Below are 24,473 nucleotides of genomic sequence, written 5' to 3'. Positions count from 1 at the left end.
ACTGAATTTGTGTGAGGTCACTTTTAATACAGGTGTAACATGGGTTGAGCAGCTGCCATGAAAAATTCTGAAGTCACTTTTTGAGTTGAATTTCTATCTACATGCCTCTTAGGCCATTCTTCATGACATAAAATAATCTCAGAGCAACCAAATGAAGCAATTACACCCCTAAAAGACCATCTGGCCCCAAACTCTGATTTTCCATCAGTGATAACCAGACTTCATCTCTGGTCTACAAGCAACTAAATTAAAAAACAAACCAACAAAAAATCCAAACACAAGCACACCACACAACACTCAATCATTGGGCAAGAAACCCAATTATTTTCATAGCCTTCAGTTCTGTCAAGCTAGTATAGTGTAATTAGCTGCAACGCTGGCTGACCCAACCCACAGGACAATCAGTTACTGCCCAGCGGAAACCTGCTGCAAAAGGCTTTGTGCTGGGCAAATGTGACACCAGAGATTACCCTGTAGCGTTGCAGACAGGTTGGTGTGCCCAGGGCTTAAGGCACCGTGAGGCTCTCAGAAGGGTGCTATGCACCCTGACCTGGACTCAAACCCTTCCAGAAAGTGCACAGTTCTTTGCATCATATATATTCCAATAACACAAGATTTATAGCCACTTGAGCTCACGCCCTCTTTTTAGATCCTCTCCAGTCAAGTTCCATCCCAGTTCATTGGAGAAATTGAAAAATCAAGAAGCAACTAATTTACAGTCTTCAAGGTAAGTATAGTACAAGATCCACAAGGGAGGCGTCCCAGGGAAGGCATGGCTCTAGGTGCTGCGTTTTGTGTGTATGAGGAGCTCCCTCTGCAGGCCAGCGTCAATAGTTGTGGCCGATTTGCCTGGGGGCAGATCCGTAATGAGAGTGAGCTTGTTGAAAACCCCACGACCAAAGTAATCAGCAACAACAGAGAAGCCATCATTAGAGCACTTGAGCTGTCAAAGACAAAAAGAAGCTTCATTAAGAGAGAGTTGGGTCCTGATCCAAAAGCACTCACGTGCCATTTGCTGCAATCTCAACCATATTTGGTCACTTCATTTTGGAGCATTTGTGGTGCACAAGCAAAGGAGCATTGTCACCCTTGGTGGAAGTTCTTGTACTAACACACACCTCAAGAAAGGTTTTCTGTAGTTAGGTTATTCAGCCTTCCTAATTATCCACATGTTCACCCAAATATCCAGTTCATCTCCATTTAAATCATGTGCCGTCAAATCAAGTTGAACCCTAGGCTTTTTAACACCACCAACTTAGCATATATTAAAGTACACACTGCCTTGTCTACATTAGATTTTTCTATCTAATCTAATTTTTGTTGGAATACATTAGCTACAAATTCTAACATAACACTTTTAAATCCTTGCTTAGAAAAGGTCTGAAAAGAGAGAGACTACCTTTACAGTCTTAAACCTGCCTCGGCCAACTTGGCGCAAATTCCAACTTGACCAACTATTTTCTACCTCCTTCAATTTCACTATATAGTTTCAGGTCAAACTGTTGTGCAGTGTTATTGTATGCCATTACTTAGCTGTCATGTTCCAACTTACAGGTGGATGCCTTTCAGTGACAGCTGAAGGGAAATTACCTCTAGCTACCTCCATTTGTAAAGCACAAAAGAATCCTTCGGTATGGAAGGCATCTCAGACACAAGTCATTCAGCTACCAATACTCCACAAATCAGGTTCAATAAGGACATGTTTGCAAAGTAGCTTCATCCTTTCCTGTTCTCAACAAGTCTCTCAAACAGCACAGGAGCCTGAACTCCTGGATATATTAAGGCATACTGTCCACAGCAGCATGGGCGGCAAGTTCTATGGGCCCATGGTGCCTGGGCACCAGAAAATTCCTGGCCCTGAGCCTGGCTCCAGGAATGTTTGAGGCCAGGTCTCTCTCTCAGCCCTGCCTTCCGCCCCCCGCGCCTCCCCTGGGTGATTTAAAATGGACCGGGGCCCTCACCCACCAATGGCAGCACAGCAGAGCTGAGTGACTTCCTGCCTGCTCGCTCCACGTGGCTGCCGGCCCCTCCCTGTAGCCCCATGGCAGGGTGGGTCTGTGTCTATGTCTACACGCGCTGCTCCCGCCCCAAGCACCCCTGCAGCCTATAGGAAGCGGCGGAGGCAGTGTCTGGGGGTAGCAGCACGTGGAGATCCCCCGGCCTGCCCTGCCTAGGAGCCCCAGGTAAGCGCCGCACCCTCCCACCTCCTCCCAGCGCCTGCACCCCCACCCCTTTTCCACACCTGCCCCCAAACTCCCTCCCAGAGCCTGCACCCCTACCCCCAAGCTCCAGCCCAGAGGCTGCATCACTCACCCCCTCCTACATCCCCACCCCTTGCCCCAGCCCAGAGCCTACACCCAAACTCCGTTCCAGAGCCTGCACCCCCTCCCATCCCCAAACTCCATCCCATAGCCTGCACCACAGACCCCCTCCCCCAGCCAAACTCCCTCCCAGAGCCCAACCTCTCACCCCTTCTGCACCCAAACTCCCGCCCAGAGCCTCCAGCCTGCACCCTAATCCCCTGCCCCAGCCCAGGGCCTGCACCCCAGACCTCCTTCCCCAACCCAAACTCCATCCCAGAGCCTTAGGCAGGTGCGGGGGGGCGGAGTGGGCTCTGGGCACCAACAAAATTTCTACAAACCTGCTGCCCCTGCACAGCAGAGGTTTAAACCTAGCAGGTATAAGGGAAAAGGGCAGTGATGGTGATACCCCTACCTGATGCTGAAACTGATCGTGCAGATCTCTCTTCTGTTCTTGGGCTCGGATCATATCTGTGACCTTTCGGTTCTCTGGCATGCAGGTGGGACATTCTGAATCGCTCTCTGAGTAGCTCTCAAAGCAGTGCTGGTGAAAGGAATGACCACACAGGAAGTGGACTGAAGGCAGCTCCAGGGCACTTGTACAGATGCTGCACTTTGTCTTCTGGAAGATCTTGGGACTGAGACAATTTGGGTGTGGGGAGGGAGGGAGAGAGACACAGAATACAATTTTTCTTAAGAAAATGAAGAAAGAGGACTATCCAACGTAAGACACCCCAGAGTCAGTGCACCTGAGCAGCTGCTGAAGGCAGGATTTTCCTTCTAGGTCTCCAAAACTCTCTCAAGCTCACTCAACCACCAGCAACAAAACAGGAGGAGATCTTGGGGATGGACACTATAGTATGCTCAAACTAGACTTTTATATAGACAGAGAGAGAGAGAGAGAGAGAGAGAGAGAGAGAGAGTGACAGTGTCTCCTGCACCTGGTTTTGAGCTCTTCAATCTCCTGGCGGATCCTTGTGGTCTCTTCACGATATTTCTGAATCCTCTGCTCATCCTGCTCAATCTGGCGGCTCTGCTTCTGCAGCTTGTTGACAAGATAATCTTTAATCACAGACAGCGTGGCCGTGGAGTTATGAGCCAGAGTCTGCACAACTGAGAATAACCAGCACATTAATACAGACACAAACCAAGAGCTGGAACAGCTATGCTGGTCTAATCTGGACTGCTCTTTTCTGAAATGCCATCCAAAGGCGTAAGAGGTCAGGGTTTTACTGAATTACAAAACTCTTGAATAAAACTCTAAACTTTAGAAGGTATTAGACAGAAACTGGGGGTTCTAGCAACCAATGTGCTTAGCGGATTCCAGAAAGAGGACACGGAGATGTTTAGGTGGTCAGAACCGGGCACTGGGAGTCAAGAGACCTGGATTCTATTCCAGTTTTGTCACTAGTTCACTGTCTGTCTTGGGCAAGACACTTAACCAAAGGGGAAAACCAAGGCACAGAGACTGAATGGGGATACTGCTTAGTCACAGGCAGGTTGTGAGGCTTGATTAGAATTAGTAAACCACCCGCCTCAATCAGAGATCACTGGTATGTGCCCTCCCTATAGTGCAGACTGCTAGTGGACTAGCTACATCTCAAGCTGCATTGACTATTGCATTCCTCCAAACTCTCTGTCCAGAGAGAGCTCATTCTAGCCCTATTTCCTTGCTATAGGTCTTGTCATTACCGAGCAGTGGAGGCATGAGGTTCTTGTTTTCAATATGCTTCAGTACTGCTGTGATGTATTCCTTGCAGTCCTCTTCTTTCCGGGCAAAATAGCTGAGGGCCTGTTCCCAGAGACAGGTCTCTTGGTCTCCATACAACTCGCACACCTCAATCACCTTCCTGTACTGCTCATTCTGCATGTGATAATGCATGATCTGTTGAAAACTGAAAAAAGGGGAGCCAGGGTGAGAACAGGTCAGTTGGTCAGCCCACCTCTCCCCTACTCACTGCTGCAGGGACCCCATCCTGTCACCCGGTCACATAATTCCCCAGCACTACTGCAAAAACTCAGGTCAGCCAGTCCGTTCTACATTACATTACACCACTCCTCCGCAAAAACAGCAGCAGAGACACAGGTTAGATTTTCAGCTTGGCAACTGACCTAGGTCCCTGCATTGAGACCCTCAGAGGTTCCTCACCCTTACCTTCCTCTTGTAGTACATAAAGGGTTGTGGTCCAGTGCCTGAACCAAGAAGGCTCAGTCCCTGGAAGGGAAGCAGCACTCACAGTTTGCCCTGTTCATAAAGGTAGAGGACACCATCCTTGAAGTTGTGCATCTGACACAGGACCAAAGCCTTATGGAAAACTGTTCTGAACCTTCCACTCTTCAGCAGGGTGATGGCTTCGCTGTGCAGCTTCTCTTTGATCTGCAAAGGAGACAAAACCAAACAGAGCGTTAAGCTGCAGGAGCTTGGCAAATTCCACCTCAAGGACTGGACACCTACACTGCAGCTCTCCTGGGGGCTGGGGGGGAGTTCCCTCTGTTCTTCTCCTTTCCCTATTAAAAGAACAGGAGTAATTCTCCTTGGCCTTGATTAGCAAAGAAATACTCAGTGATCAAGAGGATTGCTGGGAGCCAGCTTTCAGAACAGAAAGGGTGCAGGCGAGTGAGACAAGGCACTTTCCCAAAGGGTCATAATTCTCCAGCACCCACAATCAATGAGACCCCTAGGGACAGAGTCCAGCCGAACCTAAAAGAAATTTAATAGATAGACAAATGGACAAACCAGCACAGTCTGTCCAGCACAGCATGCTTGGGTCACCCTGTATTAACACCACATATGAGCAGAGCTTAGAGGTTAAAAAATGATGCAAATAGAAATGGTGGGCCCACAGAAGCCCCTTCTCTAGCTACAGGGTGAAAGGAGCTCAAACCTGCAGATCCTGTTCATGTGCCCAGTTCTGGAGTCGAAGTTCCAGCAGTGTGTCATAGACGCCCTGGGGAGAGTCAGACTGCACCTCCGTCATGTGCTCCAGAAAAGCCCTGAGCTCCCGGGAGTTGTTTGCAAAGACTGGAATGAACTCCTCAGAATTAGCCTTTAACACAAGCCAGAAAGAAAGTCAGACACACTGTCCAACACCAAATGCATGTCTCTCTATGGCACTCAGCATCCCAAAGCACCCCATATTTCCCTTGGTGATGAAATTATTATATGATTTGTACAAAGTATGCCTTGTGAGGTATCATTTTAAAAGTCTTGATCTACTAAAAATTAATATATTGTTGGACTGTATGTACTATCATCATATGTGAAGTTATGAAATCTTGCTATGTGGGAGTTTCTAAAGTATGATGTGAGGCTGGAAGCACCCACTGCTAGTCCTTCAGGTACAACAATGAAGAAGCTAGACAATGCTAATGGCCCATCAACAAAGACAATAGCCATGGAAAAGGCTTGTCCTCACCTGTGGACGCTTCAGCCAGCCTATGGATAATGGCTGCTATGACTCATCAGGAGAATACAAGGGCTTGTGATCAGATCACATGATACTGAACTCCATTTTGGTACTTTAATTTTTCCACAAATTGGGCTGGGAACTTAGCTTGGAACAAAGGGGTTCCCGCCACATGGAAAAAACTATACAAGGGGGAAGTGACATCACCACGGGACCTCACTCCCCACCCAAGAGAACACATGAGGAACAAAGACTGAACTGGGGGAAGTGCTGGTCCCAGACTAACGGGATTTCTAGCCTGAGTATGGGAACTTGGTGAACTGCTTGTACTATCTAACTGGGTGAGACACTGATTCAAATCCTATCTAGTATATGAGGCTTAGATTGCGTTTTTGTTTATTTGCTAGGTAATCTGCCTTGACCTGTTTATCATTTATCACTCAAAATCTTTCTGTAGTTAATAAACTTGTTTTGTTTTATCTTAACCAGTATGTTTTTGAGTGAAGCGTTTGGGAAAATCTCAGTTCAGTGAACAAAGGCTTGGTGCATATCTTCCCCACATCGAGGGGGAAGCAGACTAATTTAAATGAACTTTCACCATACAGATCCCTGTGAAGTGCAAGACAGTATACTTCTGGGTTTATACTCCAGTAGCGGTGCAAGGCTGGGCAATTGGCTGGTGCCTCCATTGTGGGTCCATGAATGGCTTAGGTAAAGCAGTCAGTTAGGTATGTGGCACCACCTGCTGTGGTGTTGGGTGATAACAGGGCTCAGAGGGGGCTGGCTGGGTGTTCTCAGCAAAAGCGATGTGGGAAGCCAACCCAGCTGAACGGTTTGGGGGCACGGTGGTTCCAACAGCTTCCAGGCGTCACCCTGGGAGTACACTCCCCACCTAGTCTAAGATGAATCTCTCTCAACAACCAGCAGATCCAAACTCTGGAAATTCACACTTCTACCTTCCAGATCCAGGGAGATTCCCTTTCACGTGATCTTGGTGGAATTAGAGCAGCTCAGTGCAGAACAATGAGTTGTCTATTGCTATTAAATATTTTATTACAGATATACCCATGGATAACAAAGAGGGTCAGAGTACCATTGTGCACAGCAGTGTACAAATACATAAGATGATGTAGTCTCTGCCCCAAAGACCTTACAACCTAAACAGCTAAGGCAAACAGTGATGGTCAGACAAACATAAACAGGGCATCAAAATCACAAATCTTAGTTGTAGGGTTTTTTTTGTGTTTTTTAAATAAACTTTCTCCCCAACTCAGCCCCTCCTCCAGTCCCTACAATACCTTCCCCTATTACTGACCCAATGGGCCCTTCTCCCATCCTTCCTACCACTCAGAAGTGGTTCCACTTTATCGTTAGCCTATCTGGTTATGCTTTAGACCCAATATTTTTGCTTATTCAGTGCCTGTTGTCTCACTTTCCTTTCCACCCCAATCAGCACCCAACCCCCAAACCACTTCTTTGCACTTTCAAAGTTCAGTTCATAACTCTGCTGATGTCAGAGGACATGAAAGGTACCAAGGACTCTGAAGGAGAGTGCCCCCTTGCCCTGCTGCCGATTGTCCCCAATTCTTTCAGAGAAACAGAGGCCTTGTGAGCCATCTCTAAGGGGGGAAGTTGGTGGGCCCTGTCCAACGTTTCTTTGAAACAGAAGCCACACGGACCCTTGTGTCCCATTGTCTAGGATGCAGTAGTGGGGAACTAGAGGGTGCTGGTGGGACCTACAGGCCCAAGCAATCCAATTCCCTTGCTCCAAAGCCTCTGCCAACACATCACCAACTCCCCTTAGGGTGGTGATGGGAGGCTGGGCTCTGCTCATATGTTCCAGTGCAGAGGTTTGGGAACAGAGGGGGAGGAACTAGTGAAGAGAATTGCCTAGTGCTTAAAGCAGAACCTTGGGAGCTACTGCTCCTCTGTTCTAGTCGCAGCTCTGCCATTGACTGTGCAAGTCACTTCATCATTGCCTCTGTTTACCCGGAGAGGAGAGGAGAGATCAGTCTGGGATCAGACCCGAGGTCTCCAGCTTCTTGTTCACTCAAGAAACAATTATACAGGTAGAGGTAGTAAAGATGCCACCTCACCCATGATCCAAAGGTGTCATATTTTCCCAATACAATGTATGAGTCCTCAGACCTGCCTAATACCAGAGGGTGCTCACCCTGGTCTGTTAAGTCTTCAGTAGCAATGGAACAAAGCACGAGGTTTCTTACGGCATCCGTGACCCCACGTCTCCACAGGAAACGTCCCTTAACGCCGACACTCTCTCGTCCTATTTTGTCAGCTATGAAACCATCACATTAGCTACATCATCTCACTCAAGAGCAGACTGGTTCAGTTACCCAGATCTTACTTTTTTCCCCTCCAGCATCCCAGAGCCTTCACAGTCTCCTGTCGGCCGGTAGTCCGTGCATAGGATCTTCAGCAATTCTGTGGTCTCATTGGGGACATGGTGCATCAGGATTTTGCCATAACGCTTCATGTTACTTTCTGCCTGGTCAAATGGCAGCTTGCCAATGTACTGCAAGGCCTCCTGGTAATTCTGCAAGGAAAAGCTGGTGAAAGCTGGCACGTGGTACCACCCTCTGTACTTCAGATACAAAAGCCAAAGCCCTCTCTGCACAATAGCCAACATGCAGGGAAACAATGCAGTATTTTATTTAAATAAATAAATAAAAGGGTATCCCAAATGATAATTTTGCCCACCACTGAAATGCGGCCATCTGTGGGCTGAAATAGTGGCAGCCAGATGGACAACTGGCACTGATCCAGGACAAAACAGCTATCCCAGTAGCAGCACCAGAAGCAAGAGGACATTTAAGCCCTGTGTAATTACTTATATGCCTCAGAGGCAAGTCTGACTATTGCACAATGCTAGTAGTTGTTTGTACTGCTAGCACAATTGTCCCATGAGCAGCTTAGACTCCCATGCTGCATGGAGGAGAGTTCCTGACAAAGAGAGGCTTTCCTACCATATAGGGATCAAATAGAAATGTTTAAAGGTATCTTCTCACCTTGATGTCCTCCAGCTGGATTTTGAGGAACCATTCATGGTGTGCATGCTTCTCTGCCAGGTACACAGCATGGGAAAAGTAACCTGCTTGACGGAGCACCTTGATTGCTGTCTCCACATCAAAGTGGACCTCACTCTCACTGGTCTGCAAGGAGGAAATGATGGGGCATTACTGGGGGAAGAAGGAGAGAGATAGGCCTGATATGGATTTACAGACATCTGGCCTATCAGCAAGAATCCTCTAGGCTGCTGGCAGAGACAGACCAGCTTCCATGCATGAGGACCCAAAGAGTGACCGTTAAATTCCTCTCATGCAAGATAAGCATTGCATGTGCAGATGGCCATTGTTCTAGTTAGATTTCTAAGACTGAATCACACTAGGAACACAAACAATCTTCCACGCTCAAAGCTTAAGATGGCAAGTCAAACGAATGCTGCAGTGGTGCCAGGAGCTTAGAGATATGTGCACAAGTGCATGAGGATGCTAAGGACTAATCCAGCAGTCCTTATGTGGGCAAAGCTGCTATTGGAATCAGTCAACCATGTTGCTATTACCCTTTTTCTTATCACTGTACTAACCTGATGGTGTTGCATAACTACTTTTACTTTCTCCCATTACCTTGATGAACTCCTCCAGTTTGGAACTGTCTTTGAGTTTGGTGTAGCAGTTTAGCAGCAGTGTGGTGTGGTCTGCGTTGGCAAGGGACTGCAGGTGGAGTGTCTGCAAGTACGCAGTCAGGTTGTGTATACGCTGAGCATCTAAGAACTTCCGGATCACATAAGATGGCTCTAGCTTCCCAATGGTTCTTGGGAGAAAAGGGACATGAGATTGCTACTTCCAATAAGCCAGTGATAAAGGAATTGACAGCATCACAATAAAGCTCTGGACATCAATAGGAACCCACCCACTAGTTATGTTTCAGAAATAATGACTGGTCAGACCATGATACCATCCATCCTCACATGTAGTGGATCAAACTTAAAACTCCTCTGCCCCAGAGGCTTGGATTAAGGTTGGGGTGGAAAAACATGACGATTTAACATCCTATTTTAAGGGGAAGGTGTGGTTTTGACACACAACTGAGTTCAGACCCACCTCAAAAAGGGTTTAAAAACAAGGTTTCCTGAGCCCCATTGTCAGAGCTCTTTTACCCATTTCAACATCTTAGCCACTATTATCCTGCTATTTCACTGTTGCGATCACAACTCAACACTACATAAATCCCAAGAATCCCAGAGACAGAAATATCGGTTCTAAATAAGACAGATAGCTCTAAGCAAGAACTCCTGCCTCTTACCCATACCCCACTTTATGAAACTTTAAAAGGCCACTTGTCAAGTTACTTTAGGCTCAAAAATGCACGTTTTGTTAAAGTTGTATAAACCCTGGTATAAAAAGAAATGTATGAGATTTAAAAAAAAAAAAAATTAAAAAAAATAAAACTACATTCAGTGAAACATACCCCAGGTGTTACATACAAATTACCAGATGGATCAGATCTGTGATTCATCTAGTCCAGTATCCTGCCTATGGTAATGGATAGCACCAAGTACTTCAGAGGAAGGTGTAAGAAACCCACAGTACGCAGATTTGGGATAATCAGTCCCCCCCGATGAAGACCTCATCTCAAAAAATTAGATTGGCTACTTGAAGCAATTTTTGTCTGCATTAACTATTGCATCACTAAGGCCTGGTCTACACAACAAACTTAGGTCAACATGTTAATCTATTAGTGTATGTCTCTACACTACCGAGTCCCTTCCACTGACCTATGTCGCTTGTAAAGTCAACTTCTTTACTGCACCTCCGCGAGAGGCGTAGCACTTGATTCGACATCCACGGGTCAATAGGGGCTAGTGTAGACACCGCGTTGTGTAATTCAAATGAATTGGCCTCCAGGAGGTGTCCCACAGTGCTCTGCTGTGACCGCTCTGGAGAGCGCTTTCAACTTCACTGCACGGCCATAGACAGGGAGAACAGGAGAGCTTGCAGGGAACAAGAGCATGCCATGCAGGATGAGATGCTGCAGATTATGAAGGAGCAATCAGACATGTTGAGGCATCTGGTTGAGCTTCAAGAAAGGCTGCTGGATGCTAGACTCCCTCTGTAGCACTGCCTGCCATCATCACCTCCTCCCCAAAATGTCCTATGAGGCGTGGGGGGGAAGGAGTCTATATCCCTTGCACTCAGCATCAGGAGACGATACAAGGAACAGAAGGTGTCCATTCCCAGACCTTTGATTGTTACTGCAGTGCATCTGTAAGCAAGCTTTCCTTGTTTCTCCCCTCACACTATTATCAGCCCTTTTGCCCAAGGTTATCTTACTTTTCTCTGTTGTGTTTGTGTGCATAATAAAACAAAATGGATTGAGGAAAAAAGGCTCTTTATTCATTCCACACATGGTGGTTGGTGGGGGTGAAGTTTACAGGGGAGAAAATGCAATGGAGGGAATAGTTTGGTAAGGAACACCACAGGTAAGTGTCACATTACTCTGGCTCATTGCTGAAACTGGGTTTTAAGGTTTCACAGAGACACAGAGCCCCTTGATGGGCTCTTATTTCCCTGGTATCTGGCTGCTCCATATTGACTGCTAAGTGATCTGCCTCAACCCCCCACCCCGGCGGAAACTTTCCTCCCTTTATTTCACAGATATTATGGAGCACACAGCGGGCAGCGATAACAATGGGGATATTGCTTTTACTGAGGTCTAACCTAGTAAGCAAACAGTGCCAGCGACCTTTTAAACATCCAAAGGCACATTCCACCATCATTCTGTACTTGCTCAGCTTGTGGTTGAACCGGTACTTACTGCTGTCCAGGCGGACGGTATACTGCTTCGTGAGCCAGGGGAGCAAAGCATAGGCTGGGTCTCCCAAGATCATGATTGGCATGTCAACATCATCAGTGGTTATTCTGCAGTCTGGAAAGAAAGTCCCTGCTTGCAGCTTTCTGAACAGACTTGTGTTCCTAAATATGCGCGCCATGCACCTTTCTTGCCCATCCCATGTTGATGTCGGTGAAACAGCCTGTGATCCACCAGTTCTTGCAACACCACTAAAGTATCCCTTTCAGTTTATGTACACTTTGGCAAGGTGGTCTGGTGCCAAGATAGGGATATGTGTGCCATCTATCACCCCACTGCAGTTAGGGAACCGCATCCTGGCAAAACCATCCACTATGTCCTGCACGTTGCACAGAGTCACTACCCTTCTTAGCAGAAGTCTGTTATTGGCCCTGCAAACTTGGATCACGATAGATCCCATGGTAGATTTATCCACTCCAAACTCACGTCCCACTGACTGGTTGTAGTCTGGCATTGCAAGCTTCCACAGAGCAATCGCCACTCACTTCTATATTGTCAGAGCAGCTCTCATTTTAGTATTGCTGCATTTCAGGGCTGGGGAAATCTCTGCACACAGTTTCTGGAAAGTGGCCTTACGCATTCAAAAGTTCTAAAGTCACTGCTTGTGATCCCACAGCTGAATAACGATCCAGTCCCACCAGTCACTGCTTGTTTCCCAGAACCAGAAACGGCACTCAACTGTGTTCAGCTGATGCATGACTGTCACCAGCAACTGTGAATTGTTTTGTTCTATGGCTTCCAGCAGGGCTGCTTGCGTGATATCACATTGCTGCATGCAGCAACTCCTGTGTAAATACTGCAGGATAAGGTGTGAGGTGATTGTAATGCTCACAACAAGACTGTGCAGCTGAGCGGCGTCCATGCTTATCGTGATATAGCGTCTGTGCAGCTAACCCAGGCTTTCAAAAAAAAAAGGCGTGAAAAAGGCTTGGTTTGTTTGCCATTGATTTCAGGGAGGGAGGTAAGTGCCTCATAGGAGGCTAACACCATGTTTCCATAACCACCCATGCCAATATTTTGGTCCCATGAGGTATTGCAAGCCCTACCCAAAATTCCATTCGGCTACAGGCACTGTAGTATAGCTACCCACAGCGCAGTGCTCCGTGTGCCGATGCAAGCGCTGATAGTGAGGACGCACTCCACCGACACAATGAGCGTGGTGTGGACACACCAGATCAACTTGCTTAAATCAGAGGCTCGATGTCTACTTAAATAGTTGACAACTTTGTAGTGCAGACATGACGTAAGAGACAAAGTAATAACTTTTATTGGACCAACTTCTGTTGGTGAAAAAGGACAAACTTTTGGGCTACATAAACCTGAAAAAGAGCTCTGTGTAGCTGGAAAGCTTGTCTCTTTTACCAACAGAAGTGGATCTAATAAAAGATATTACCTCACGAATAATTCATGGAGGACAGTCAATAGCAATTAGCCAGGATGGGCAGGAATGGTGTCCCTAGCCTCTGTTTGTCAGAAGCTGGGAATGAGCGACAGGGGATGGATCACTTGATGATTACCTGTTCTGTTCATGCCCTCTGGGGCACCTGGCACTGGCCACCATTGGAAGACAGGATACTGGGCTAGATGGACCTTTGGTCTGACCCAGTAGGGCCATTCTTATGTTCTCACTCACCTTGTCTCTCTAATATCCTGGGACCAACGTGGCTACCACAACACTGCAAATAACATATATCATATCTCTGGATATTCATGTTATCCATAATAAGTGTCCAATCACTCTTTGAATCTTGCTAAATTCTTGACCACAACGACATTCTGTGACAATACATTCAATACATTCTAAATGTGCACTATCTGAAAAAGTATTTCCTTTTATCAAGTTTTGAAACTGTGACTTTTCAATCTCACCAAACATATTTTTGTTTCGTGTGTTACGAGACAGAGAGAACAGAAGTTCCTGATCTACTTCCTCTGGGGCATTCATTATTTTTATATACTTATATTACATTACCTCCTGTTTATCTCCTTTCTAAGGTAACAATCCCAATCTCTTCATTCTTAACAGGAGAGGTTTTCCAAACCCAATTACTGTTACCCTTTTATAAACTGCCCCTAATTCTGTAATATCCTTTTTGAGATGGGATAACCAGTACTGCCCACAGAATTCAAAATGAAGGCAAACCACTGTTTATTTAATGACATTATAATTTTTTTTTCTTAGTCTCGATCCTGTTCCTTATGTATCCTAACACCTTGTCGCTCAATATATAGCTGTGGTAAAAAAGCAGAGTTCTTCACTGAGCTGTACACAGTGATGCTCACGTTCCTTTCCCAAGGTGATGCTGTTAATTTAGAACCCTGTAAGGCTGATTGACAGACCCTTTATTACCACTACAACTCGTTACATTAGGTTTGACTTGTGTCTTTTACCCACAGTCTAGCTAAATGCAAGGCCTCAGCAGCCCTGTATACTTGAATTATATTCCCCTGGCTTTTCATGGCCCTTCCTACCGTATATACTGCTGAATGGCTCCATCATGGTTCCCTTTGTTGTATAGATGATCTCCATATTGCCTGAAAATCTCTGATAAGCCATCGCTATCCAAGTGGTGACTCTTGGCCAGGTTAATAGCCATTTCAAACAGATTCTTTTTGAACAGCATCTGTGAAATGTGAAGAGAAGATGGCAATATGCGAGCAAGAGCTTCTCTCGCCTTCTTAACGCGGAGATCAGGCAATTTCCCCGCCTTGAATCCCAAAGGAAACCAAGATACCCCACAAACTTATAATTTCGACCTCAGACCAGAGCGACTTGGGCATCTCACTACCATAGAACAGAGATGAAGGCAGCAAAGGTAGAAGACAGGGGCAGAGCCTTGAAGGTGGGGTGGATGAGGAGAATGAACTCTTTATGGGGAATGAGAGAGAAGAAACTCCAGTGCAGAGATCTGAGAATGTAGGGGACTTAATCAGTAAAATCAGATTATGTGTAATGGACAGATCAGATTGTGCATACTGCAGAGAAGCAACATATTGACTAACATGTATCCACCTCCCAACTCCTGTCCTGACTCTTTGAGACTTCCACACATCAGGTCACAAGTATGTACCCTTTAAAAGGCAGCAGGTTTAAGACAAACGTAAGGAAGTATTTCTTCACACAACGCATAGTCAACCTGTGGAACTCATTGCAAGGGGACATTGTGAGAACCAGAGCTATAGTTGGGTTCAAACAGGAATTAGATACATTCATGGAGGATAGGTCCATCAATGGCTATTGGTCAGGGATACCTGCAACCCCATGGTCTGGGTGTCCCTAAACCTCTGACTGCCAGAAGTTGGGAGTGGATGACAGGGGATGAATCACTCAGTAACTGCCCTATTCCGTCATTCCTTCTGAAGCATCAACCACCGTCAGAAGACAGGATAATGCACCTGATGAACCATTGGTCTCACCCAGTATGGTCACTCTTACATTTAACCATCTCTGTCCCTGTGCCTGCTTTCCCTACACCACATACGGCCCTCTCCTCAAGACTCACAAACCGGAAAAGTTAAATGTCTGGAAGGAGATGTTAAATTAATTCTGTGGCAAGGCCCAAATTTAATTTTTAATTACAGTCCACAAGCCAAAGAACATGTTCAGGACAACACGCTCCCCTCGATGCCCAGACCTTCTACTGAGATCAATGGCAGGTTACCACAGAGATCAGTAAAAGCCAGATTCTACTACATAATAACAGAACTGTCAGTAATTATTTGTTCAGTCCCTTATCGTCATATTCAGACTCACGCAACAGGGAAATCTGCTCCCCTTCAGGTACACCGTTATTTCTGACCTTTGTTTCCCTTCCCGCCTTATCCTCCTTTCTCTGTTTCCGTCCCTCAACCCGGTCTTCAGATATTTCCTCCTCTCTCCCCTCTGCATTTCTTTCTTAGCAGCAATTCCCACCCCCTTAGGTTTCATTCTCACCTCCTTCCCTATACCACTCACCAACTGGTCATCAATTACATAACTAATGCTTACATTCAAGAGTCCATAATAAGGCTTAAAAATGAATACTCCATTGAGATTAATGGGAGAGTTCACACCTCTCAAAGCTATTGTGTCTCAGACTGTCTGCAGATTCAGGAAGATTATAAACGGATGCGTTCTTGTTGATTCACAAGAACTAGAAACTTTTTTTAAAATAAAAATAAAATGTCATAAGTGCCCACAAGGCTAGGTGTTCCTTCCACTCAATGCTGTCCAAAGCCCTATACGCGTTTGTATAAGATACAAAGTTATCTACAATGACTTGGCTGTGCAGAGAAGCTGTTAGCTCATCTGATATATAACTCACTTACAGACAAGGTCAGTGAAGTCACATCTTCTGTTGGTCCCTCACCCACCCTGTCTCACCAATATCCTGGGAGCAACAAGGCAACAACAACACTGCCAGTATATAACTCACTTGTTGAGAAGCCAGCACTTTGGACCTCTAATCTGTGGATCTTTTACAATTCTGAAGCCATAAAACACAGATTAAGAAGGTGGCTTGCCTCAAGTTTGGTCTGAGTATCCTTCTCCTGAAGCGCATGAATCTTCCCATCTCTAGTCAGCACGTAGAGAGACCCCCACTCTGCTAAGACATCCACCACGTCATCGAAGACCGAGCTGTACGCGATGAACTTGTTACACAGGTCGTAGACATTCAAGATTTGCTTGTCAGAGTTCTGCGGGTCGCTCCCAGCAAACTCTGATCTGGATACCAGAAGAAAGAAGACGAGTTTAACACACATGCTCTTGGATTTCTGAGTCACATTCTCAATAGCGTCTCCTTAACACACTTAGAGCCGGGATACAAACCTCTGAACAATCACGCGAGTATGTCATACGTTGTTAGTCCAGATACTCGATGGGAGAAATCATATCTGAGTTATAAAAGGGTGGTGACAGATCCAACTGGCTCTGGATGGTGGTGTATGCAGCTGTCTCAGGAGCAATGACTGGATTCTGAATATTCAGCTGAATTCATAGCAGGTTTTACCAGAGCTCTAATAATAATCACATGCCACAGTAATGTCAGTCAACACCTGGGATGATTCTCAGGGTGCCCAGGACTGAGAGTCACCTTCTTACCCACTCTGCCTTCAGCTAGAGAGAGACTTGCTGCTGCTTAACTGGGTGTCAGCTCCCTGACACTTCCAGTCTGTTGGCTCCCAAGCCGAATCTCCTCTGGGCTATGTCACTCTTTACTATGCCTTGCAGGTTAACAGGTGCACTCCAGTCCCGAAATCCCTTTGAAGCCTTCCCTTGTAGCGTTCAGCTCCTTAATCACTGAACACTCACAGTAATAAGACAGTAGTAAGAGGTTTTCTGTCCCTAAGGCAACAGTGTACACATCATCTTGAATGATTCAGCTCAGGAGCAGCATCCCGTACAATCCTACAGCACTGAGTTCTACTTAGAGTGAACACAATCATAAGTTCATCATCAAAGATCAAGATTGATGAGATAGTGAGTGAGGATAATGGAAACAGAAGGATTACCTATCAAACAAAACTGTAACACCATTCCTAGAGACTAACCTGAGCTGTCTGACCTTCTGTCCAAATAAGATTATCTTACCCAAAGCCTTTTTGCAGTGTTTTCAACCAAACCTGATTGAGACCCTATTTTCATGAATTTAATCGCAACACCCGATTTTTTCCTAGACAGAGGAATTCAGGATGATTTCTATAGTCTAGTAAACTGCTGAAGTGTATCCCCGGATAAGGTTCTGAGCCCCTTGCTGTTCTTCTCTTCCTGTTAAATCTCACAATTCTTCCTCTGCATTTAGCTCAGACTGGGGATGGTGAATGAGACAATACATGTCAACAGACAGACGGATAAATATTTTTGTTCCGGCAGGAAATCAGTTCTTCACCGCTTCTGGGGATTAACCCCTTGATACAAACTATCAGAACACATTTCCAGTGGATATACACATAACTCCTTACATAGCAGCCGTACCTACATTTACGATGATAATCATAACCATTTAAAACCCGCAACTGGTACTCTTTCTGAGTGAATACTATGAAAGCGGCAGGCCTGTTAGGAGTTGCTGTTACAGACCAGCGAGCCCTCTGCCAGCTGAGAGCAATGGGGATCTGTGTCACAATAGCCTTGCACAACAAAGCACCAGGAGAGCTACAAAGAACAAAAGCTGCACAGTGAATACATGTAAAATGGACTCATCTGCTTCCCGGAGTCTTACTTTGGAGAGCTCTTCCGGTCCTTGGAAACAATGACGAGGTATCCCCGATACCAGTGAACGATCAACTTCTGTCCCTCAAAGGCAAAGCAGGGGCCACGCTCATCTGGCTGGTACAGATACACACATTCGTTTCCTGCCACAATGAACTGGAGGTCCTGGGAGGGGTCGCTGAGCGTGGAGCAGCGTAAACCGCAACCATGCGTGTCCAGCTCCAGACGAGGATAATCCTTCACCGACAGCATATAGGACTGTGAAAGAAATATGATTTTTTTTTAGAGATTACATCGAACCGCAGATTGGTGATAAATAACCAGGAGTTGTTACAATCAGTGGGCCAGAGTCTGACCTCCATTACAGCCTGGTCAAGCCAATATCTTACCTGGATGTTCTCCGTGGTGACAACAAAAAGGTGGGTGATTTTCCCAGACTGGCGGAAGGCAAGGCCAGTGACTGGGTAATTGCCTTCATGTAAGATCTGGGTCTTACTGTGTCGGTCTCGTGTGATGTCCCCTTTTGTAAGCACAACGCTTCCATCTGCAAAGCCTGTTGAAGGAAAAGGACTAAACTGTTTATGTCTATGGCGCTTTCCAAACATTTACTAGTATTAAGTCCAAGACAGCTACAGTCAGCTGGATCCTCCTTGTTGTTTCCCCACACAGAGATATGCGTACTGGGGTGGTCCCACGGTCTTCTCACTTCATGGACACACGTATCCAACTCCCTTCCTGAGTAGGGCCTACTAGGACCTCTTCACGGCCATCTCCTGGCCCGTGCAAAGCTTTTCTGTTTGAGAAAGTTTAATCTCTGTTTCTTACACAGACGCTTTCTTTATGGTTTATTTTCTCCTATTGCTCTTTTCTATTTTGCTTTGCTACAACAGATGCCTAACTCACTGGAACCAGTTTTGTGTAACAGTTGTTTTAAATCACACAGTGCGCCACATGTACATAATTAGCACTATAAAAGTCAACATTGTAAAATGGAAGGAAACCAGTTGGTCAAAAGTCACATTTTTAGAACAAGTCTCTGGACAAGCTACTGATCCACGAGAAGACCTTCTCTCTTATCCCATCACTATTTAGTTTGCATAAGAGCCTTTGGTGATGGACCTCGTCAAAGGCTTCCCGAAAGTCCTAGTACACTATATCCACTGGATCACCTTTGTCTAAGTGGTTGTTGACGCCCTCAAAGAATCCAAATAAGTTGGTGAGGCGTGACTTTCCTTTACGAAAAGCCGTGCTGATTCTTCCCCCAACAAATCGTGCTCATCTGCCCCTTGTGGGTTCAGAACTAGCTGCTCCAAGAAGCAGTCACTCATGCGGTCTCAAAAATTTTATCTCTGCGTCACGCCACAACGTGACGATTACCAAGTCATCATAAGGCAAGCTGAAATCACCCATTATAACTGCGCTTTCTGCTTCTGGAGCCTCTCTCAACCAACCTTATCATTTCAGAATCGCTGTCCCCATCCTTGTCAGGTGGTTGGTAACCTATGCCCACCGCTATACTTTTTTTTTTTTTTTTTTAAGTCAAGCATGCAATCCGGACCGGATTTCCAATTAGGCACAGTAGGCACGTGCCTGGGGCACTGGCGTTCTAGGATCATCCAAAAGTTAAAGTGGGTTAAAAGTCTGTACATATGTGGTTAAAAGTGGTTAGCGTAGGCTTATTTTAAAAATGATAAACAACCCAATGATACAGTAGAACCTCAGAGTTACGGACACCTCGGGAATGGAGGTTGTCCGTAACTCTGAAATGTCCACAACTCTGAACAAGACGTTACAGACTTCAGACACCACTTCCGAGTGGGGCTGGGACTGCAGGTAGGGGCAGTCAGGGCTCTGGGGGTATCGGGGCTTCTGACCCTCGGGAGCACCAGGGCTCAGGACTTTAGATCTCAGGGGAGTGCCGGGGCTTCAGCCCCAAGGCTCCATTCCCGGCTTCTGCCTGGGGGGCGGGGGCGCCAGCGCTCGTACAGCTCCGCGCCCAGTTTCAGCAGGGGAGGGTCACGCCGGGGCTGAAACCAGCGCTCCCCTCGTAGCTAAAGCCCCAAGCCCCAGCACCCTGCCCTCCGGGGCTGAAGCCGGGAAAAGAACTGCGGGGTTTCAGCCCCAGCACTCCCTCCGGGTCTAAAGCCCTTAGCCTGGTGCTCCCGAGGGTCAGAAGCCTGGACCCTTTTAACTACTGAAGGATAACTTTTAAAAAGGTATGGATTATGAGGATATCATTAGCGTGTTTGTGAAGCAAAAGTCAAGGAAGGACACATGTGCAGTAAAGTAGCACCTACCTGCTATCTATGTGATCGTTTTAATCACCTTCATTCAATACAATAACAAAAACTACATATTTAAAATGATAAAAAACACAAACGTCAGCTGTAGGCGGGGTGGGGGGGGGGGTGAGGAGAGGGCGGGGGCGCTGAAGATGCTGTGCCTTAGGGCGCGTACGGCATAAATCCAGCCAAGCATGCAATTTCTATCCATAGTGAGTCTATGGTACAGTTTGTTTCATTTCCGATTGGCACCTTATTTGACTACGGTTTCTTTAACATACAACGCACCTCCCCCACCAGTGTTACGTTCTTTATCTTTCCTATATATTTTGTAGCCTGGTATTTCCATATTGCAAAACCCATTCTCCTCCGCCTGAACAAAATTTAAATTTGGGGTCAAAATTACCCGAGCGTCCTTTTTGTGTCCGTTTTTTTCCTTTCTTGCAAGATAGATAAAGAGCACGTACCTAACTTTTAAACCTCAATAAAACATTAACTCTTGTTTTATGGTAAAAATTATGGTAAAAATCAAGATTTGCCAAACTTTAGCAAGTAATTACTGGCATTTTCAACTAGCGTCAGGTACATTCTCTTTAAGACGAAAGCCACGTGACGTGAAAAAGTCAGAACACTCTACGCTGCCTTCTGTAGGACCAATCCATTTTCATTCCATCGTATTAACTTCAGAGTTTGTTCGGCACCTCCAGGAGGCGTTTGCTTTTCACTTACCGATAGCCATGAAGTTAAGAGTCTCATGGACAGTTATGCAGGACACAACTGTAGGTTTGTTACCCGGTATTGCTGGGAAAATCCTTGTGCAAAGAGGATTCCCACCATCTCGTTTCTCTAAGTTCCAGACTTTAACCTGCAATCAGCACAGACAGAATGTGAGTAGATATGGTCTTAAGGTATATTGGGGCCAAAACCTGGTCCCTTTTAAGTCCATAGGGCTAGAATTTAACACACTGTTTTTACACCAAAGACACTCCCAAACTAATCCCAATACATTGTTCTTCCTCAGGAAAGCACACAAGGTGGGCTCATGTCCTCTTTGTCATTTGGCTTACCAGCGGGTTAATGCCTTCTTCATCTTCACCAACAGAAGCCAAGATGCTGTGCTGCTTCAGCTGGTACAGGTGAGTCACCCTCAGCTTGTAAGCCTGGAAACTGCTAAGCTGAAGGGAGCGTGGCAAGAACCAGATCTGACCTTCCATATGTAGATGATAGTCAAGGTACTCAGAGAAAAAAAAAAAATATGAAACCACACATATCACAACCAAACCCTTCTTAAGCTACCCTTATTTATCGACAGCTGGCCAAATACACTTATACTAGCTATTGTTCAAGTCACTGAGGCGATCGCAGAGCAACAAAACATTTAGTGAACATTTTAACGTGCAGGTGACCTGGAGTTGGAAGAGGCAGACATTTTCTATACGCCAACGGGCAACTGAAAAACAAAACAACAGCTCGGCACACACCTAACAGACATCCTACTATTAGTTTAGGGCCCAATGCTGTGAAACACTGAACACTTTTGACAACTCCCAATGAGAAGCGCCTCACAGGAGGCTTTCAGAAGCTTCCTGTATTGAACCCATAGCTCATCTTAAGTGATCACGCTCCTTACAGTGTGCATGATGAAACCCACCGTCTCATGTTCTCTGTGTGTGTGTATATCAATCTCCCCACTGTATTTTCCGCTGAATGCATCCGATGAAGTGAGCTGTAGCTCACGAAAGCTTACGCTCAAATAAATTTGTTAGTCTCTAAGGTGCCACAAGTACTCCTTTTCTTTTTGCGAATACAGACTAACAAGGCTGCTACTCTGAACCCATAATGTCTTTCAAGATGAGGGTGGTCACCTTATTTCTAGTAAATAGATGAAACAGTTTTGCCTATTGTACTCTTTCTAGTTCTTACCAACAGCGATTCTCATTATTACGCAGAACACATTCACAAGTGTCTTCACATGCATCATGCAACAAAGAAAATGGACTACACTTCCTAAAGCCTGAGCGATTCCAAAAACACACATTACGTCAGCAAAACCACTCCTTGTGGTTTCAGTGAATGCCTACCATACCCCAGTTAACTACCCCAAACTCTCTTTCTATAAAGGAGAAATATTCTGAAATTTGACAGCATTATATATCACTCACACACTTTCCATTTCATTTCTTCACAACACAGGCAACGCACGGGTGGTGGGAGAGCAAGTTTCTTCCTCTCCACACCATCAATGTGCCTCAGCCCCACTCAGAAGCACTCTCCTCTAGCAGTAAGTGGGAGTTCAGACTACACAGCTCATCCAGCCCCGGACCCGTGGGCTGAGATTAGTGGGGGACAATTTTGTGACGTGAAACAGATATGGAAATATTTGAACATTACACCACCAGCCAGGCACGGGGAGCAACCTTGTCACTAAGCTGCCGACCCTGGACGGTGCGATCTCACTGGCCTTCCCCATCGGTTGGCGGCAGCAGCGCCAGGTGGCACAATCTGTGCATTTCCCTCTGACGCCCTTGGCCACTCCTAAATCTCATCCCGCCGCACTGGCGCCCAAGAAGGAGGAGGAAAGGCGCCCCACCTCTCTCCTACCCGCTAGCATTAAAAGGGGGCGAGGGAATCCCTGCTTCACTCCCCCCGCTAACGTCCAAGGTGGGGGAGGCCGCCAGACGGCGTCCTCCGGAGGGAGCCCCGGGCAAGGATATCCCCAAAAACCAGGCTGCCTCTGCCCGAGTCGCAAACGGTGATTCCCGGCGGAAGGGCGAAGGGCTTCGCTCCGCCCCCGTCGGGCCCGGCCGGCTCCTTCACCGTCTCCCTGTCAAAGAACACGAAGCGGCGCCACTGCAGGTAAGCAGCCATCTTGGCGACCAGAGCTGGACCTGCCAGGGGTCAGGTGACCGGGCCGCCGAGGACGGCCTCTCCCTGCGCACGTGACGGACGGCGGGCGGGGACCATGTCACGTGGGACGCCGGGCTGGCGCTGTCCGCCGAGCCGCTGCTGGGAGCTGTAGTTTTCGGGCGTGCGGAGGCGGTCAGGGCGCGGGTGCCCCCTTGCGCCTGCGGCCCTGCCAACTCCCGTGTCCCCGCCTCCCTCCGCTCGAGTGAGGCCGGCGAAGTGAGCAGGGTTGCTCGTGGGAGGAAAGTCAAGCGTGCGGGTAAGAGTTTGCGGAATCGAGGCCTGAACATGGAGCTGGCCCTGTCCTAGGGCACAATCGTCTGGCCATGCAGCATGTCTGCAGCACGTTTGGAATAACCCCCTACACGGCCTAACACGAGGTACTTGTTGATAGGCCTTTTGCTCTGATGGATAGCGGAGTGATTGTCAACACTGAAATAATATAGGAGGAACACTATTCAATAACGCTAATTAGACGTTCATATAGGGCAGGGCTTACGGATGGATAATGCTTCAATGTAGGAGCATTGCTTTTTTTTTTTTATGTTATTGTACATACCGCTTCCAACCAATCTCAGGGAAGGGCCCACTAGAGGAAGGTAGGACAAACGCTAGAGCTAACCCTTTTAAATACCTAAAATCATGGATCCCTAGGGTAGTTGGATAGATCCTGTTAAGGTTACAATAAGGCAGACAAGGTAACAAGTAACAAAAAGCAAGTATTTCACACAAAAACTACACAACACTTTTTTGTTTCAACCTAAAACCGCTTAAGTTCTCCCACTCTAGAATTGAGTTACTTCATGAGACTAGAATAGGTTATAAAACAATAACATTTCTGATATTTGTAGTTTTTTTCTTGCTTTCTTATTTTGCAAATGTTTGATTTCAAATTTCTTGGAGGTTTACGAAGAAGCAAAAGCCTCTCTCTTCTACTGCACTGCAGACAGGAGAGCAGATTGATTTCCTGGTTTTGAGATAGGGAAAGAAAGGCTGCTTTTTGTTGTTAGTGTTTTACTAGTGAAACCAGGAATTACATCACACCTCCCCATGCCTGGTTAAACAGGTAAGAATCTTTGTTCATGTGTTGTGATGCCTATGTGCGATTGGTGCATAGAACTCAGGGCCTCACGCTACCAGGCCATAGAGAAGGTATACAGACCTCGTCCCCTGGAGAAAAGGAGTACTTGTGGCACCTTAGAGACTAACTAAGGTGCCACAAGTACTCCTTTTCTTTTTGCGAATACAGACTAACACGGCTGCTACTCGTCCCCTGGAGCACGCACATGTACGAAAGACTTCATAGGGAGCCATAGTGTTTTCACGGAGAGGATGCATAGAGTTTTCTTTGCCTGCTTATGCCTCATTAGCCCCACTTGGCATGTCCACAAGGGTCTTTACGGTCTGCATTGACATATTAAAACAGGGAGCGTGGGTGCATACAGGAGTCTTTACACGGTGTATGCCTGAAGCTTCCATACATCTCTCCACCTTAGGG

The 24,473-nt window shown here is 46.5% G+C and overlaps 1 protein-coding gene across 1 annotated transcript; it reads right to left on the bottom strand.

Moving 5' to 3' along the window:
• Positions 1-6: 6 nt before the first annotated feature.
• Positions 7-23,154, bottom strand: VPS11 (VPS11 core subunit of CORVET and HOPS complexes). Its single transcript, XM_038380495.2, has 16 exons — positions 22,786-23,154; positions 21,139-21,287; positions 20,801-20,936; positions 18,179-18,342; positions 17,800-18,047; positions 16,100-16,301; positions 14,069-14,220; positions 9,352-9,538; positions 8,734-8,877; positions 8,073-8,261; positions 5,186-5,347; positions 4,538-4,677; positions 3,993-4,195; positions 3,242-3,413; positions 2,716-2,938; positions 7-943 (listed from the first exon to the last, which is right to left on the bottom strand). The coding sequence occupies exons 1-16, from the start codon at positions 22,937-22,939 to the stop codon at positions 779-781; spliced, it is 2,790 nt and encodes a 929-aa protein (XP_038236423.1). The 5' UTR covers positions 22,940-23,154; the 3' UTR covers positions 7-778.
• Between the last annotated feature and the right edge of the window lie 1,319 nt (positions 23,155-24,473).

Source organism: Dermochelys coriacea, chromosome 22 (genome assembly GCF_009764565.3).
Source record: "Dermochelys coriacea isolate rDerCor1 chromosome 22, rDerCor1.pri.v4, whole genome shotgun sequence".
Classification (NCBI taxonomy): Eukaryota; Metazoa; Chordata; order Testudines; family Dermochelyidae; genus Dermochelys; species Dermochelys coriacea.
Note: the sequence above shows the minus strand (reverse complement) of the source record. Positions and strands in the feature narration are given on the sequence as shown.